At 41.7% G+C, this 17,810-nt stretch overlaps 1 protein-coding gene across 1 annotated transcript; it reads left to right on the top strand.

The window, feature by feature from the left end:
• The first annotated feature begins 9,566 nt into the window (after window positions 1–9,566).
• Window positions 9,567–10,502, top strand: LOC129339111 (olfactory receptor 5V1-like). Its single transcript, XM_054993715.1, has one exon. The coding sequence runs from the start codon at window positions 9,567–9,569 to the stop codon at window positions 10,500–10,502; it is 936 nt and encodes a 311-aa protein (XP_054849690.1).
• Window positions 10,503–17,810: the final 7,308 nt, after the last annotated feature.

The raw sequence follows: 17,810 nt of genomic DNA, 5'->3' as shown, positions 1-17,810 counted from the left end.
ATGTACCAGCCAAACTCAGCACATTGGCAGCCATCCGACATTTAACACAGGAAAGCAGCAGGTGTACTTTTACAATATTATTTGAACATGGAGCTCAAAGTACTGCAGTCAAAAGTGATCATTCCAAGCCGTTTTAGTCTGTAGCAGCAAAATAAAGCAGGAATTCAGGGCACCTTAAAGACCAACATCAGAGCTGACTTTGTCAAATGCATGATTACTTATCCTCAAAGCTACAGACAATAGAAAGGTGGAGGGTGGCTGGAAAATGTTACAAAAAGATGCCAGATTAAAACAAGATTCAATCAACAGCATAAACAATCCACTCAACTGGATGAGGACCCCACCCAATTTATAACAGAAAGGCATGGTAGGATTAACATAAAATAGATCTGACACAGGGAAACTCATAACACAGCATATGCAGGCTCAGCTGGAAAAGTAAAGAGATAATGCTGAACTAACAGTGTAATCTTATGGTGAGTTACTCTAGTCTAAGCCCATTGGAGTCAATGGACTTAGACTGGAGTAACTCTCCATAGGATTGCACTGTAATATTAGCACCTATAGCAAGTCAGAAATGCCAGGTCCTGGCTGAGACTACATTAAATGTCTCGAATTAATAATAATTCAGCAATTTCCTGTTGGACTCTCCCTTTGATGTTCTTTTCTAGGAAATAGATCCAGAGGAGTTAGCCGTGTTAGTCTGTAGTTGCAAAATAGTAAAGAGTCCAGTAGCACCTTTAAAACTAACCAATTTTATTGTAGAATAAGCTTTCAAGAATCTCAGTTCTCTTCGTCACTGATGAAGAGAACAGAGTTTCTCGAAAGCTTATGCTATGATAAAATTGGTTAGTCTTAAAGGTGGTGCTGGACTCTACTCTAGGAAAGACTGTGACCCCTTGTGATTGTATTTGTTGCTCCCTGTATTATAACCCTATATAATCCAATATATATGCACATTCCTATGTTCACCAGAAGGACAAATAGAGTAGTAGAACCAGCACAACCTCAGTTCTTTCTATTCCAAAACATGCTAGCTAGCTACTTCTAGCAATCTGAATTTGTTTTCCTTTAGTCTTTAATTTTTCTGTCTGTCTCTGTTCTGCTTGTCTCTGTCTCTTGCTCCTTCTACGATCTTGTACACATTTGTGGCACCAAGCAGAAAAGCTGGTAGGATCCAGCCCTATATGCACAAAATTCAAGGGGCACAAAAACTCAAAATTATGCTCTAATCCTCAACATTTCTACCAGCTCATCCTTTTGCCATACTGGGTTGAATCTAGTTGGATTTTTCACTCCAACTCATCAGTTCCCCTTCTTACTGCATTCCTCATCCCAATTGGCTTTTGTTCGCACAGGTTCCATGATCCACGCCATGGACTTTTGGGTGGTCAAAGAGAACCTCTCCTCTTTTTTTCACCAGTAGAAAAGCTGTTTGTATCCAACCTACTGTATTGTAGCTGCAAGTGACAGCAGACTTTGTGCATACATTAATGTTGGGATCTTTCCTTTTAAATGGAGATGACAAAATCATGCTGAATGCGAAAGAGACAGACAGAATGGTAGGAAAAATTGCATTATTTAAATATATTACCAAAGAATCTCACAATGATGCAGTGTCCATTTTGCATTTTCTACACAATGCTTTCTGTATTCTGCTTCACACCAAATGAATAATTCCATGTATATTTCAGTTGTGTTTTTGTATCCAGATAGCCATAAAATATTTCCATGTCTTTGAATCAGAAGTAAAAGACAGACTATATAAACATACATTGGTACCACTGGGACTGATTCATACAGGGATTATTACATAAATCCCAACCCAGAACGTAGGTTTGTTTTCCTTTTCCTGAAAAATGACGTTCCTTTATTTGGACCCAGAAGATCTCACAGGCCAACTATACCCAGCATACCATGGTCTTCCATAATGTGATAAATATAGACACTGTTTGATTTAATGTTTTTTTTCTGAGTAGCATTTTCCATTTGAGAAACTTTTGGTCCTATCCAATAACTTTTTTAAAAAGAATTTTCTCCTTTCCAATTTGGGAGAACCCTCTAAACCTCAGTTTCTTAATTCATTACAGCAATGAACACTTCGGTGGTTTTAATGAAGGAAAAGTTTATTGAGAGATATCCTCACATAAACTTGATGCACTCTTACCTCAAAAGTGCATGCCCACAAAATATTGTGGACTTGCATATATACCTTCACACAGATGTAACAAACAAACTTGTTTATAATAACAGGGACAGACCAAGAAAACAGAAATCAATGGAATTTTAAAGATTTGCAATTAATACAAAAAGTGATGGGTCTGTCTTAAATTGTAACAGGTCATAAGAACAACAGACAGCAAACGTCACCAGCTTGGCTCTGCCTGTTATCTTAAAATACTCTTAGAAAACACACCCAAGGATAAGAAAAAGTGTTATGCGGGATTCATAGTCTTCAAGGCTTTATCCATGGTCTGCTGAGACCTCCCTAAACAACCTCTTTTGCCTTTCTTGTGTCACAATTAGAGATGGGCACAAACCGCATTACGAACTTCAAAAACCCATGAAATTGGCAATCGCGAGATCGCAATCCGGTGGTTCGTGTTTGTCCACGGCCAACGAACCAGCGTTCGGGAGAGGCCTGGTTCGGTGCGTTCAGCTGCAGTTTGGGAAGCCAGACAGTCAGGTGCCAGCAATCAATTTCCCTGGCAACGGAGCTGGGAGAGTGCCTGAACTCTGTCTGCGCTCCTTCTGTCGCCCTGGAAACCCGAATGGAAGCCCAGCTTACCTTGATTGGCAGGTCTTCCTTCCAACCACGGAGCTGCAAAGTGGTTACAAGTTGGGAGAAGACACCCAGGGGAGGGAGGGGGAAGGGGGTGTTCTGTAGCCATGGGCACTCCAATCTCATCCCTGCAAACCCTGATAGGCAGCTCTGACGTCCAAACACAGACCTCCTGCATTGCTCAATGGGACTTGAGCTTATAAATAGCCGTGGGCTCCCAGGCTGGGTTTCACTTTCAGCGAGGAGTGGAGTGGGACAGAGCTCTTGCTTGCCACTTGCTAGCCTTTGGAGAGAGAAACTGAGAGTATAATTGAGCTTGGATTTTTGTGGGAGTTTTCTGGGGGCCTTGGATTGGAGAGGTATAACTCCAAGATCCCTTTTGCAATCTTGTCCAAACTTGGGTGATGGCTGTAGGAGAGCTTGCAAAACACTCCCTGGGAATATGGGTTCTCTAAGTGCCACGGGGCCGTTCCGCGCCCCACAAACCACGAACTGGTTTGACAACGGAAAATGTTCGTTGTGGTTCGTGACTTCGGGATTGTTGTCGGCACCAAACCACGAACCACTGGTTTGTTAATTTTTTGGGTTTGTGCCCATGTCTAGTCACTATCTCCTTTAGACTGCGCAAAAAAATATGTAAATAGAGGACAAAAGTATTTGAAGAAAAGTAACATCCAAGGTGAATTCTGACTTACAGTAAACCAAAATGGAGAAGATCTGGTTTCACTATTAAAAATCCCTTAGCACTTTTATATAACCATGAGTTACCAAAGAAAATGAGAGGCATATATATTCAAATTGTTCTAGGTAACTTTGCTCAGGCTTGATTCAGATAGGCATATACTAAAGAAGGAGCTACAGATTAATATGGCCTCTAGTAGATTAGAAATGGTTCAAATTTAGACATTTAAAAATTGCTACAATACAACTTTTTGGTTTGTTTTGAGTGTAGTACACAAGTAAAAAGATCACGAGAGAATCCTTGCTTCCATTTTATCTTTTTACATAACTATTTACATCTGTAACATTAACTAATTTTAAAGGATATGATAATATAATCCCTTACATAGTTTCAGGTGGGTAGCCATTTTGATCTGCAGTAGAAGAGCAAGATTCAAGACCAGTAGCACCTTAAAGATCTACAAGATTTCCAGGCTATACCTGGAAAAGGCATCTGACAAACTAAACTTTGACTCTCAAATGCTTATACCCTGGAAATCTTGTTGATCTTTAAAGTGATATTGGACTCAAATCTTGTGTTTATGCATAGATACTTAGAGGAAAGCAGTTACTATGAAAATGTCTTATCAAAAGTAAGCAGGTCACAAGTAAGGAGCCCCTTCAAAGAAGGAGTTGATACTCAATATAAACTTCCATCTTTATAGGTTTTCTAAATCCTCTTCCAACTGCCCCACCCAACTGCTCACATTCTTGGCTAACTAAACATTGGCCGTTTTCACACATCTTACCTGCCACCGGAACATCGCGCAAAACACCCAAAATACACCATCTTCTTGCGTGAAATCGCACCAGGAAGACGCTGTCATCCGGGAGTTTTGCGCAAAATCACGTCTTCCTGGCATGATTTTGCGCAAGAAGACGCTGTTTTCCAGGTGTTTTGCACGATGTTCCGGCGGCCCGTAAGACATGTGAAAATGGCCATCTTGTAACTTCAAACACATAGTTTTCTATACAGATCTTGTAAAAGACATATAAATGCTATGTTAGTTCTTGTTACTCAGGATCATCATAACCAAGAATATAAAAAATAGTCATTACAGGTTTCTCATGCCCTGACCTGGGTGGCCCAGGCTAGCCTGATCTTGTCAGATCTTAGAAGCTAAGCAGGATCTGCCCTGCTTAATACCTGAATAGGAAACCACCAAGGAAGTCCAAGGTTGCCACACAGAGGCAAGTAATAGCAAACCACCTCTACAGTCTCTTTTCTTGAGTATCCTGGCTTCGACTTGATGTCCACCACCACAAGTTTCTCATAGATATCACTCTCTGCTGGACTCCAACACATGCACTCCATCTTTGAAGTGTATCTTCAGTTCTGTATTTAGTTGGACATTCTTGCCATTCTCAGGTGTTTCTCATACTAATACATATACTATCTATTAATATGAATTTGGACCATTTCTAATCTACTAGAGGCCATACTAATCTGTAGCTCCTTCTTTAGTATATGCCTATATTTGAATAAAGCTGGAGCAGAGTTATCTAGAACAATCAGAATATATATAATTGCCTCTCATTTTCTTTGATAATTCATGGTTATATAAATGTTATTGGACAGGACTGAAAGTTTCCTCAAATGGGAAGATTTAATGCTATCACGTTAAATCAAACAGTGCCCATATTTGTCACATTTTGGAAGCGTGAAATCTTCTGAGTCAAAATCTAGAAACTTCATTTTTCAGGAAAAAGAAAACAAACCATTTACTGGATTGGGAATTATATAATGATCCCAGTGGTGCCAAGATAGGTTTATATAGTATGGATACAAAATAACAATCGAACTTATATGGATTTAGTCATTTGATGTGAGGCAGAATACAGGATGTATCATGTAGAAACTATGCTGCGGATGCCTTCTCGTTTTGAAATTCTCTGGTAAATATATTTCTGCTATGCAATTTCCATTCTGCCTTCCTATACATCTGTCTGTCCATCTCTCTTTCACATTAACTCACTCACACAAACACACACATTTTGCATTAGTTTGTCACCTCCATTTAGAATGAAGGTTCTCAACATCAGTTTATGCCCAAGTCTGCTGACATTGCAGCTACAAGACTACATCCAGCCAGTTTTTCTGCTGGTGAAAAGGGGACTATCCAAAAAGGCTATGCTGTGGATCACGGGACCTTCAAGGACAAAAGCCAGGTGGGGCAGGGGGTGCAGTAAGGAGCTGGCTAGTTATCGTGACAAGATGAGCTGGCAGAAATGGTGTGGAGTAGAGCTTGCTTGCTTGCTTTCTTCCTTCCTCTACTCCTCAGACCTATAGGTCTTAAGTAGTACTTATCAAACGTAACTGGGAATATGAGGAAGAAAAGAAGAATTCAGGCCAGAGAAGGTCAAACACAAGCTGCAGAAAAGCTGACTTCCCGTGAATTGCTCGAATTCTCATGGCCTGAACCAAAAATTTAGCTAAAATGAGTAAATTTTCTACTCTAGGATCTACTAATAATTTAGGAATTAAAATATCTGCTGTAGACTCTGTCCATTGTAATATCAATGGTTTAATCCATTTCTGCCTTGCCTTGTTGTACGAAGGGCATTCAAATAAAACATGACTTATAGATTCAATAGCACCCAAACCACAGCCACAATATCTGTTTGAGAAAGGTACTCCCAGTATTCATTCTTCCGAAACTGCAGAGGGTAGTGCATTTTGACTTGCAGCATAATTGCTGTCTATACTTTGGAAAAGTTAAACTAAACAAACAGATTGGGATTGTAAAACTTGGTGGAATCCCCATACAGAGGGAAGAGCAAACCCTCCTAGCTCTGCAAGTAATGCTGTTTGCATCAATCTTCGTAATTAATTTCTTGATGGTTTTGTGATCTGAAGCCCATTCTACGAAAACAATTACATCCTCTGAGTATTGCATGGCATTCAATTTTTCTTCTATTGTTTGGTTCCACACACTGGAGAAGTTATCATGCTTCATATAATACAGTAAGCTGTTATTCTCTGTAAATATTATTTTAAGTTTCATAGTCAGAGCCAAAATCCAAGTTCTGGCTTTGATGGAATGTTGGCCCAATTCTAATCTGAGGGCGGTACCAGCCATGTACTTCGGTATGCCACATATCTGACGTAAGAACTGTATTAATGGTCAATCTATGGTTTCATCTATTATATGGATCTAAACTGCTGCTTCATTTAATGTTTGAGGTATTGCTTTGGTGTTTTAAACTATAATTGCAGCTGGGAGGTATTGTCTACCTTTTCTATAGAAGAAACACTTTATTGCTGCTCCAGAAGAAGCTGCTGATGCCATAACAGCCTTACATTGGGATTTCCTGAGGACTAGAGCATAATTTTGAGTTTCCTTGCTGCAACACTTGTCCAATGCGGCTTGTTCATGCAGCTGCCACAATTCCCTTCACAGCCTTCTTGGTGGTGAAAAGGGGGCCCTTCTTCCGTTACTGCAGGTGGAAAAGCTGGTACGCTCCAACCTATTGACTCTGTTTGTTCAGGGCAAGAATAAAGCATGAATGAAATCTCTTTACTTGTTACAGGGGTGAATGTTTGTGATAGGGATGGTCTTGTCTATCTGATGGGATGAAGCGGGACTGAGGATGGCGATGCAAAAGCAGCGAAAGATAGAGAGCAGCTGAAGGGAAAGCAGCTGTTGTACACAAAAATGTGTGTGTCTGTATATCCTAGCCATTTAAAAGAAATTAATACACCGAAAGAATGAAGTCTAATAAAGGAGATAAATGTATTGGTTGTACAAGCAATAGAAGAAGAATCAGGCAAGGCTAAAAGGTACCCAGAAACTCGCTCTTCTTGCCTTCTAAAGCAAATACATAAAATATTATACCTGCTGATTCATTAGCAAATATTTCAATGAAATATACATAATTGGTTGAAAAGTTTAAACATATCGATAGGCTGGCAGAATTCCATTGGTGAATTAAAACTTTGGGCTGTCCCTCACACATTAGTAATTACTTAGTGTTTCAAAGAACATCCCCAGCCTCACTGGCACCTCTGATATCTGTTCTTTGGGAGACTGTCAGTTTTTCAAGGGCGGGGGGGGGGGTGTTTCTCAAACCAATTACATTTCCTTACCGGCCATAAACCTGTCTGTGTAGCAAGGGGGAGTTTCCCCTGTGGCCATAACTTGATTTGGAATTACTGAGGATGTTTTTGCTTTGACAAGTCTTTTCCTAATCTATTGCTGGCCTTGCTAATAAGAAGTTACAATTTGCTCCTTCTAGCTTCCCATTATCAGTTAACTATAGCCAGAACCCAAACCGCAAGACTGCCTTCACCTTTTAGTGTCAGATCAAGAATCCTAAAGGAATGTCGGGGAGGGTCTTTAACACCGACCCCTTTTGTATGAGTGAGGGGTAGAGAGAGACTTATCCATATGGATGTGCATGCCTAAAGTTAGAATCAGATGCTTGTATACTTTGGTCCTACTAGATATATGTGTATATGTGCTTATTGTAACAGTCAGGACACATGAGACTAATATGCAAGCATGAATAATATGCAAATATGCTAAATGAAGTTAGCTAAGGTTATTGAGATGCTTATTGGAATATTCTGTATCAGCACTGTATCCCACGAGTCCCCACTATTATTAGGTGACCACAGGGTTTTTTTTCTGGGAAAAGAGGTGGTGGAACTCAGTGGGTTGCCCTTAGAGAAAATGGTCACATGGCTGGTGGCCCTGCCCCCTGATCTCCAGACAGAGGGGAGTTTAGATGGCCCTCCGTGCCACTGAGTGGCGCGGAGGGCCATCTAAACTCCCCTCTGTCTGGAGATCAGGGGGTGGGGCCACCAGCCATGTGACCATTTTCAAGAGGTTCCGGAACTCCGTTCCACCGCGTTCCCCCTGAAAAAAAGCCCTGGGTGACCATAATGGAGACAGGTATATGTAAGAAAATATTCATTCCACAAATCCCCCCCTTTGTTTCTCTTGAGATTCCTTATCACAAGGGAAACTCTCTACATTACTAAGGCACTTAAGCATAAGCACATGTATATAAAGTGTATGACATAAAATGGAAATGACCCCCAATTTAAGTTCTACCTACAAATGAGTAAGTTCTGTAGCACAGCCATGACGAACTAGCCACAAACGGGTGAAAGAAAGCAATTCAGAAGGAGCAAGGGGGAGACACCCGGACAGAAATGCAACAGAACTGATGCTTACTGGTCTTACATGACGGAGGTAAAACACTCATATTACTGTTACTCATAAGTCATAATGACTTCTGAAAGAATACATGGTTGAAATGCTATGCAGGTTGCATCTTTAGTATACTCTCAACTTCGTTTGAATTGCTTTTTGGAGTTGAAATTCGTATCGCTTACTGTGTGTTTGCCGGAGAAGTGTGTGTTGCTGGCCAATTCGCACGCCAGTGGGTTGGATTCACCCAGCTTTGCCACTGATAAAAAAGGCAGGAGGGAGTCTCCTTTGACTATGCTGAGGATCAAGGGCTCTGCATGGATAAAAGCTATCGGCTTTTTCATGCTGGGTTTTTCAGCAGCTCAGCTTCTTAACTGCCCCCACACAACTCCTTTACACACTCCCCCCTGCCCCACACAACTCCTTTGCGCACAGTACCTCTGTTTTCATTGCTCTCCTGTTTTACCTTTGAATTTTTCCTGTGTTTTTTCAGACTCAGAAAAGCCAAGGGGGGGATCTCTGAAGATTTAGCAAAAAAGCCCCAATGTCATCCCAAAGGAAAAGAACACATCATTGAAATGCTCTACAGATGACATCCTCTGTTGTAGAATGGTATGCGTTTGAATCACTTTTTATTTGATATGTAACGTTCATATAACTTGTTGCATGCCTCCAGGAGAATTGGGGACCCTATTTTGGGAAGAAAGGTGACATATAATTGTTTTAAGTTAAAATTGTGTATTGATGGCTGAGTTACAGGCCAATGTCATCACAAAAAATAAATACATGAATAAATGCAGGCAGGCAAGGGATGCAGCATGTCAGGAAGGAAGCACAAATTGTTCTCTTTGTTTTCTTCTAGCTCTCTTCCGCATTTCAGATGCAAGATGTGATCCTTGTGGGAGCTGATGGGAAATCAAACGGCATTCAGAGGATTTGTCTTTGTGGGTTTTTCCCATTTCCCCGAACCCCAGTTGTTGTTCTTCCTTGTGTTTCTGACCATGTACATCACCACCTTGCTTGGAAATGGCCTCATCCTGGCCACGGCTTTTCTGGATTCCAGCCTCCATACACCCATGTACTATTTCATTCGGCATCTCTCATTCCTGGACATGTGCTACACCTCAGTCACTGTACCCCACGTGCTGAAAAACTTGCTGATTGAGTCCAAGGCCATTTCCTTCCAGGGCTGCCTGGCCCAGTTGTACTTCCTCGTGGCCTTTGTGGGAGTTGAGTGCCTCTTGCTGGCCGTGATGGCCTATGACCGATACATGGCCATCTGCCATCCCCTCACGTACACCCTCTTCATGAACCGAACCTTATGTGCCCAGCTGGTGGCTGCCTCGTGGACCTTTGGCCTCCTCAACTCAGTCCTGCACACAGCCATGACCTCTCTCCTGCCCTTCTGTGCCTCTCGCAAGCTGGACCATTTGTTCTGCGATGTCCCCCAGTTGCTCAAGCTGTCTTGCGCGGACACTTTCCCCAACCAAATCACACTGGTGGTCGTAACGATGCTTCTTGGTGTCAGCCCTTTCCTTTGCATTGTAGTTTCCTACATCCATATTGTCATGGCAGTCTTGAGGATCCGAACATCTCAGGGCCGCCGCAAAGCATTCTCCACCTGTGCTTCCCATCTCGCAGTGGTCACCTTGTTCTTCACTAGTGGCATGTTTAATTATAACCGGCCCAGTTCTGGCTACCCTGCATATTTAGATACTTTGGCCTCTGTTCTTTACAATGTGGTGACCCCAATGCTGAACCCCATCATCTATTGCCTGAGGAACAAAGAAATGAAGGAGGCTCTCAAGCGAGTGCTCAGCCCCCAAAAGCTCTCCTCCCTCTAGCTCCAAGGAGCCAAATTCCTTAATGCTCACTGCCTTGAAAGCTTGCTCTTGTTATATCCCGAGAGCCTCAAATATATCACATGAGGCATTAATCAGGAGCCGCCTGACAGCTAATTCTTCTCACACATTACATCCATGCACACCCAGAGCCTGGCAACTGCATAGATTGGGGACATGAGCTACCCACGATACTGCCAATACCACCATCACCATGTCATCTGAACAGGGGCACTATGCATATTTTGCATGTGCCTATGAGCATGCATGAATCAGAACTTCAGAAAATCCAGTGGCCAGTTGACACATACTGAGGCTGTATGTATATGCAAAATAAGTGTTTTGCCCCTTTTTTGAGACAATGTGGTAACAATATGTATTAGGAGGATCTATGGACTGTCGCTGAGATCCCAATAGGCATGGATGTAATGTCTGAAAGGGATTTCTGTGTCATCATTTCCTGGTGCTTAGGCTGAGTAGTTCAGGCAGTGGCGTTACAAGGCACATCCTGCATGTGATAGAGATACATTATGTGGAAGTTCATTGTTTCAGGTAGGTAGCCATGTTGGTCTGCAGTAGGACAGCAAGATTTGGGATCTGAAGAAGGGAGCTTTGACTCTCGAAAGATTATACCCTGAAAATCTTGTTGGTCTCTTGTTGCCACCAGACTCCAATCCTGCTGAAGTCCATAAAACCCCAAGGTATGATTAGAGGGCACATGACACAAGATAGCTGAAGCCAAACAGATGTGAGTCTGATCAGTGCCTGAGTAGGAGACCACTTGGGAATTCTGTGTAAACTGCTTTGAGTGCCACAGCAGAAGAAGATCCAACAAGTAATGGTCTAGATTAGGATTGGGGTGACCTGGGTTCAAGCCTTACCCTACTTGGGGTTTGCTGTGAGCCATTCCCATTTAGCCTCGCCCATCTCATAGGGTTATTCTGAGGATAAAATGGGAGAAGACCCTTGGGTTGGATCCAAACAGCTTGTTCGCTCAGTAATTACATCACAGCTAACAGCACAGAGACCAGGTAGCTGATGTGAAAGACAGAGCCACTACCAGTCTGCATAGACAATACTGACCTAGATGGACCAGTGGCCTGATTCAGTCTGAGGCAGTTTCATGTGACCCTGCTGGGTGCGTGTTTTAGTGATAGAATTTACAATTTAAAGACATTCCCTTACATATAACAGTGTTAGGGAACTTGTAGTTTTGGACTTGCCCAAGGCTTAAAGACTGCTGTACAGGGTGTTTAAGTTACTCTTCATATTCAAATTATTTTAAGCCATTCCTCATCCTGGTAGGTCTTCAGCTGTGGATATTGAAATATTACACAAGATAAGTTGACAGACAGATATTCTCTGGCACAATGGAAGCCCAGAGAGAAATTCTCAGAAGGTTGTTTTAGTGATGAAAGAAGGTGCCTCCAGAAAAGCTGATTGGATGCAACCCAGTGTTCTCTCCCTTCACATGACACCCCATGCTCTGACCAGACAAGATGCACTTCTTTCCTGTTCCATGCCTTCTTCCTTTCACTGCCAGATTTTAAATACTCATACACAGGGCTTTTTTTCAGCTGGAATGTGGTGGAACAGAGTTCCGGAACCTCTTGAAAATGGTCGCATGGCTGGTGGCCCCGCCCCCTGATCTCCAGACAGAGAGGAGTTTAGATTGCCCTCCACACTGAAGCAGCATGGAGGGCAATCTAAACTCCCCTCTGTCTGGAGATCAGGGGGCGGGGCCACCAGCCATGTGACCATTTTCACCAAGGACGATTTAAAAACTCCCCCTTGTTCCAGCTGACCCAAAATGATGTTATTGGTCCTGTGAGCATGCACACACTTTGCACGCGCACATGTGGTACAAGGCGCACCACCTCCCGCCAAGAGTTGCCCCCTGTACTGGCAACCCACTGAGTTCCACCACCTCTTTTCCCAGAAAAAAAAGCCCTGCTCATACATAAATATAATGGGGGGGGAAACAAAGATTAATTTAGGATGCTGTAAGCCAAAGGCATTTGTGGGAGTTTGGTTCCAGTTTGTAGATTATATAGATTCACATGTGGCAAAGCCACCCATGCAACGTCGCCGTAAAGCTGTTTGGTGCTTTGCAGTAACGTTGTTACCACTGATGTTACTTCAGAATATGTGCTTTTCTCTGTGATTGGCCAGCAACAAGTTTACCACGTGAAATCTTACTAAGTATTGTTTATGATGTTCACAATAAATAAAAGTGTAAAAACAGTTAAATCAGTGTCTTATATTTACTTGTAACAATAAAGTGTATGCTTCTATATTGGCATATATATTCAAATTCAACTATAAAGTTTATACTCCATACCAACAAGGAGAAAGCCTCTTAAAGTGCCATGTACATAAGTAAATAGTTCATACAGAGGTAACATATACTTGAATAGTAAAGTGCTAGTTCTCCAGTATTAGCTCTGATAAAAGGCCCTCAATTCATCTACAACATATTGCACAAACATCCATAAAGTGAAAATGCACAGAAAACTTCTTTATAGTACACATTTCAAACAGAGTATCATACAATTCATTCTCTACATGGAGCAGCAAAGTCCATGTGCACTCCTTCCTTGTGGTATCCAAGAGTCCAAGAGTAAAAGTTCAGTTAGGGTGTCCCATAGATGGCTGTGATTAATGGTTCTTAGATGGCTGTTATTAATAGTTCTGACAGGGCATCTAGATCGAAAATTACCCGTTTCAAAAGAATCCTTTGTCACAATCACAGGCCAATATCCAAAAGTGTCTTTCATATGTCTAGAAGAATCATTCCTCTTTCCAGTTTAGCATTCACTTTCTCTTCTTGGTTGTTTCTCTGTGATTGGGCAGAAACTGCCTTCACACACACAACAGACATCGTATGTTGGCTCCAACCAGCTTTTCTGCTTTTGGAAAAAAGGAGAAGACATCTCCTTTGACCACTCAAATAGACAATGCTCCCCTAAGTTTTCCTCCAATGAAAAGAGCTTTTCCATCCAAGGATATATTTTGTGATGGCAGAAAGTTTTTTCTCTGTTGGACAAAGGCTTAGTTTTTAAAAAAATCTTAGGATCCAGTTTAGCAGAATGATCTTGCCCAAATTGATCTAATCCTTTGGTACACAAATTGACTTTGAAAACTTCTGCTGCTGCAGATTCTAACTTAAACCCAAGATGCTTTGTAGTTAATTGCCCACTGGAGAATAGGAGCTGCCGTTGAATTCAATTGACTTTTAAACTTAATATGCATATAGGTGAGAACTCAAAAGTTCTTCAGTGTTATCTGTGATGAAACCTTCTTGCCTGCACACCTGTCAAGGTAAGCTGTGAGGTGGAGATGGGGTCCAACTGAAGAAATGTCCTTCCTGTCCTTCCTAACACTACCTTGGCAGGACAAAGATTCTCTTGTGGGTAGATGGGCTCCAGTCAGCTTTTGCACTCTATCTTATCCAATTCTCCTTACCACTGTCTTGTTCTCCATGGCTTTTGTCCATGCCAGTCTCATGATCCCCAGGCATAGCAATTTTTGGAGGTGAAAGGGGTGTGTGTAATTAGACAATAACGGCAGATCCTGGGCAGACTTGCGGAACCAGCTGTAAGACAAATAGCCTTCCCCCTCATGGCCCTTCTTCTCAAGTTAAACCATGTGGGGTGGAAAGAAGGGAATCAAGATGCTCAATGTGAAAGACTTTTTCCTGAGACCTCAAAGAGCCACTCAGAGTAGACAAGATTGATCTTGATTAGACCACTGGTCTGACTCAATAGGAGGAAGCTTCATGTGTGTCCATGTGAGTTGTCCAGTTGCAGTACAGCCTGGCGACCTTCATAAAACTGTCCAGACGTTGGATAACACCATAAAATCACATTGCGTTCTTGTGTCACTTTGTAAATTTGCAACACTTAGTGAGAAATTGTGCTGTGTGCAAGGGCAACTGAAAAAAAAAAGTTCGGGTAAACTTGCATAGACCATTGCAATACTCTGCGAGGGAGACCAATGGATACAAAATGAGTTGGATCCCATAAGACTTTTTGCTGGTGAAATTGAGAGACGGGGTCCTCTTTGACTATCCAAAATTGCTGCGCTGGGAATCATGGGACCTGCATGGACAAAGGCCTTGTGAGGCCAGGGCTATAGTAAGGAGGATTGTTTGGGTGGAATTGAGTAAAAAAGCTGGCTGGATCCAACCCATTATCTTTAAAATAACTCCTATAAAATCTTACAGCTAGTGTGTGACAGACTCATGTTCCAACATTTGTTTCTGCATTTTCTTTGTGCTTAGTTTGTAATGATTTTAATGTACTTCCATCATTTGCAGGGAAGAATGTGACGGGTGGAGGAGCTTTGCTTGCTAGTGTGTATGTCAGAGAGAAAATAATAAACTTACACTCAGAGGCTTGGCTTAGGTTTAGAAAAGAAATAAGAGTTCTTTATTATAGGAACTCCATACTCTGATAGGAAAGAGGAGAGAGATTTTTATCTATCGAGTCTGGCACTAGATGCCATGACAAACCCTGCATCCATCATGCAAGATGGAGAAGAGAGAAGATTTTGAGAAGGACTGTGACTGAAAAGAGAGGAAGAAGAAGGTGTCATGAGGAGGAAGTCCTGAGATTAGCAATCTACACATCAAAGGATAGTTCAGGGCAGAAAAGAGTAAACAGATTCCTGACCTCTCTATCTTTCTAACTTTCTAGTTTGTCCTTCTCTGAAATTTGAGGAAGTGACAGTGTTACTTTTTGTGGTGGCATGTGGCTGATTGCATTCAGATTTGGGGAGGGAATGTTCATGAATACTTTCACAGTGCCCAAACAAAATTTCTCTGTAAGCGACTCGGCTTTTGTCCTTGAGTGATTTGGTGGGCTTAACTTTAAAAAAAATTTCTAGGTCACCTGAGATTGGTACTAATCACTTTCATCTTCTCTAGAAACCTACAAACCTGAGGTTTGATTATTTATCTGCTCCCAATGCTGCAATCCTATGCCCACTAATCTGGGTGTGAATGCTATAGAATTCAATGGGATTTACTTCCAAGTAGATCTGCCTAGGCTTTCACCCCATATCTTCCCCAAAACTGCATGTAGCTGTAACGGTTGGGAAGTGGGGTGGGGGTGGGGGGGTGCTGAATGCAACAGAAGAATAATACATTTTCTTAGGATTGGTTTAAACATCCCCTCCCAAACACCGTTGAGAACTGGTTTTAAAAAATCATAAACTTGTGGAATACAGCTCTGTTGGAGATATAAACATAAAATTAGATTAGCAAAAAAATCAAACGAGTGCACATGCTTTTTATGCTGTTTGGAATCTATTTATATGTTTTGTCAGCCAACACTCAACAACTCTTCATCTTCCATTTATGGAATGATGTGATTTAATAAAGGAAGTAGGTGATAAAGCTGTAAAAACATCTTGTATAACTGTAAAACAATGTATAACAATAATTGTAAATGTTTAATTTTTCCATTTATTTTCTCTTTTTAATGCTTCTATTAAGCATTTGCCTTTTTGGTTTTCCCCCCTTGTTTGTTATGTTTGGTTAATGTGTAGTTATATGTATTCATTGTGTAACAGAGTAACAAAATTTAAATTAAAAATATCAGCAACTAATGAGCAAGCTTTGAGGTTCTTGTAACAATTATTTAGGTTAGCTATGAAATACAAAGGGAGAGGATGGAAAAGTCCTCCAAGTGTTGGCAGAGTGCAAACAGAGCAGAGAAGTTACGCTGTGCTGATTAAAGAGGCTAAAAAGTTTATTTAAGAAATACATACTTGAGAGTAAAGAAGAGAGACAGAGATAGAGGTCCTTGCTATCCAACTACATCTTGTAGAAGAGTGAATAAGGCAGGAGAGAGAAGAAACAGGTTATTAACCTGTTTAGCCCAATAGGAGACAAGACAAGGAAATGACCCCAGGAAACAAGAGAGATGCTGCTCTCAGAGCCAAACTACAAGTGACGTCTTACACAGGTTGGACACTAGTTGGCTTCCCTCAAGTTTTGATGGGAAATGTAGGCATCCTGGTCTTGCAGCTGTAATGGAGAGCCAAGCTGTAAAACCAGGACGCCTACATTTCCCATCAAAACTTGAGGGAAGCCGACTAGTGTCCAACCTGTGTAAGACGTCACTTGTAGTTTGGCTCTTATTGTCCTTGCTGCCCCCGCACCTCTTCCCTTCTGGCTGCTGCAGTACACCAGACACTGCAATTTCCAACACCAAGTCTGTAACAGTTTCAAGACAGAGGCATTGCAGATGTCATTAGGTTAGACAGTTTAAATTAAATTTTACATGCACCAAGGGCGGATAGGGACAGAGAAGCAAAAAATGGTGGCTTCCCTTGGATAATATAAAAGCCAGCAGTAGTTTCAATCTGTCTCTAGCATCTCATGGACCATACAGATCCTTCAAAAGGCAGAGAGGGAATGTAAAGAAAACCATGACTCTCCTGAGTTGGTGTAGCAGTGGATAAGAGGCTGAGCTACAATCCAGGAGTTCCTAGGTTTGAATCTTATCTCTGATCCAAACTTGCAAGATGATCTTAGGCAGTGTATCCCTTTCTCATCCTACTAATTTCTAATATTACTTGCCTCTCTTACATGTAAACACTGAAACAAGACAAGTTGTGTAAAGTGAACACTAAAAGTGCCATATAAATGAATAATAATAATAACATTTGATTTATATACCGCCCTTCAGGACGACTTAATGCCTACTCAGAGCAGTTTACAAAGTATGTCATTATTATCCTCCTGGAGCTTTGCTGTCCGTCGGCTGGAACCCATGTGGCCACGACGGTCCGTTACCTGAAAGATATTTTAGGAAGGACATTTGACAAGAAAGCATTATATAGGATGGACACTGCTTAATACAAGCTTGGTTGATTATATTTAGGAGTTGACTATTCATGAATGAACCTTTCAGTTGTGGAAATACTTATTGAATGTTTGTGATTGATAAAATAATACTATATAGTCTCCTTGGATGTTTTGTCCCCCTTTTTGATTAGTATCCCCACAACAGAGGTGGGTGGGGCTGAGAGAGCTCCAGAGAGCCGTGACTAGCCCAAGGTCACCCAGCTGGCTTCAAGTGGAGGAGCGGGGAATCAAACCCGGCTCCCCAGGTTAGAGTCCTGTGCTCTTAACCACTACACCAAACTGGCTCTCAATGCTATATATTTCTTGTATTAACATTGATTTTTACGTACACCAGGTAAAAGCCAATTTGCATAGCATTGCCCAGGGAACCTATAAGCCCCCATAACCAAAGTCCCATCATGCCACAACTCCCTTTCCTTCTGCTCTCTGCTTTACAG

Source organism: Eublepharis macularius, chromosome 12 (assembly GCF_028583425.1).
Source record: "Eublepharis macularius isolate TG4126 chromosome 12, MPM_Emac_v1.0, whole genome shotgun sequence".
NCBI classification, from domain to species: Eukaryota; Metazoa; Chordata; class Lepidosauria; order Squamata; family Eublepharidae; genus Eublepharis; species Eublepharis macularius.
Note: the sequence above shows the minus strand (reverse complement) of the source record. Positions and strands in the feature narration are given on the sequence as shown.

Bases quoted from the DNA above. Each gene is read 5' to 3' on its own strand.
- LOC129339111 (XM_054993715.1), top strand. From the start codon at position 9,567: ATGGGAAATCAAACGGCATTCAGAGGATTTGTCTTTGTGGGTTTTTCC.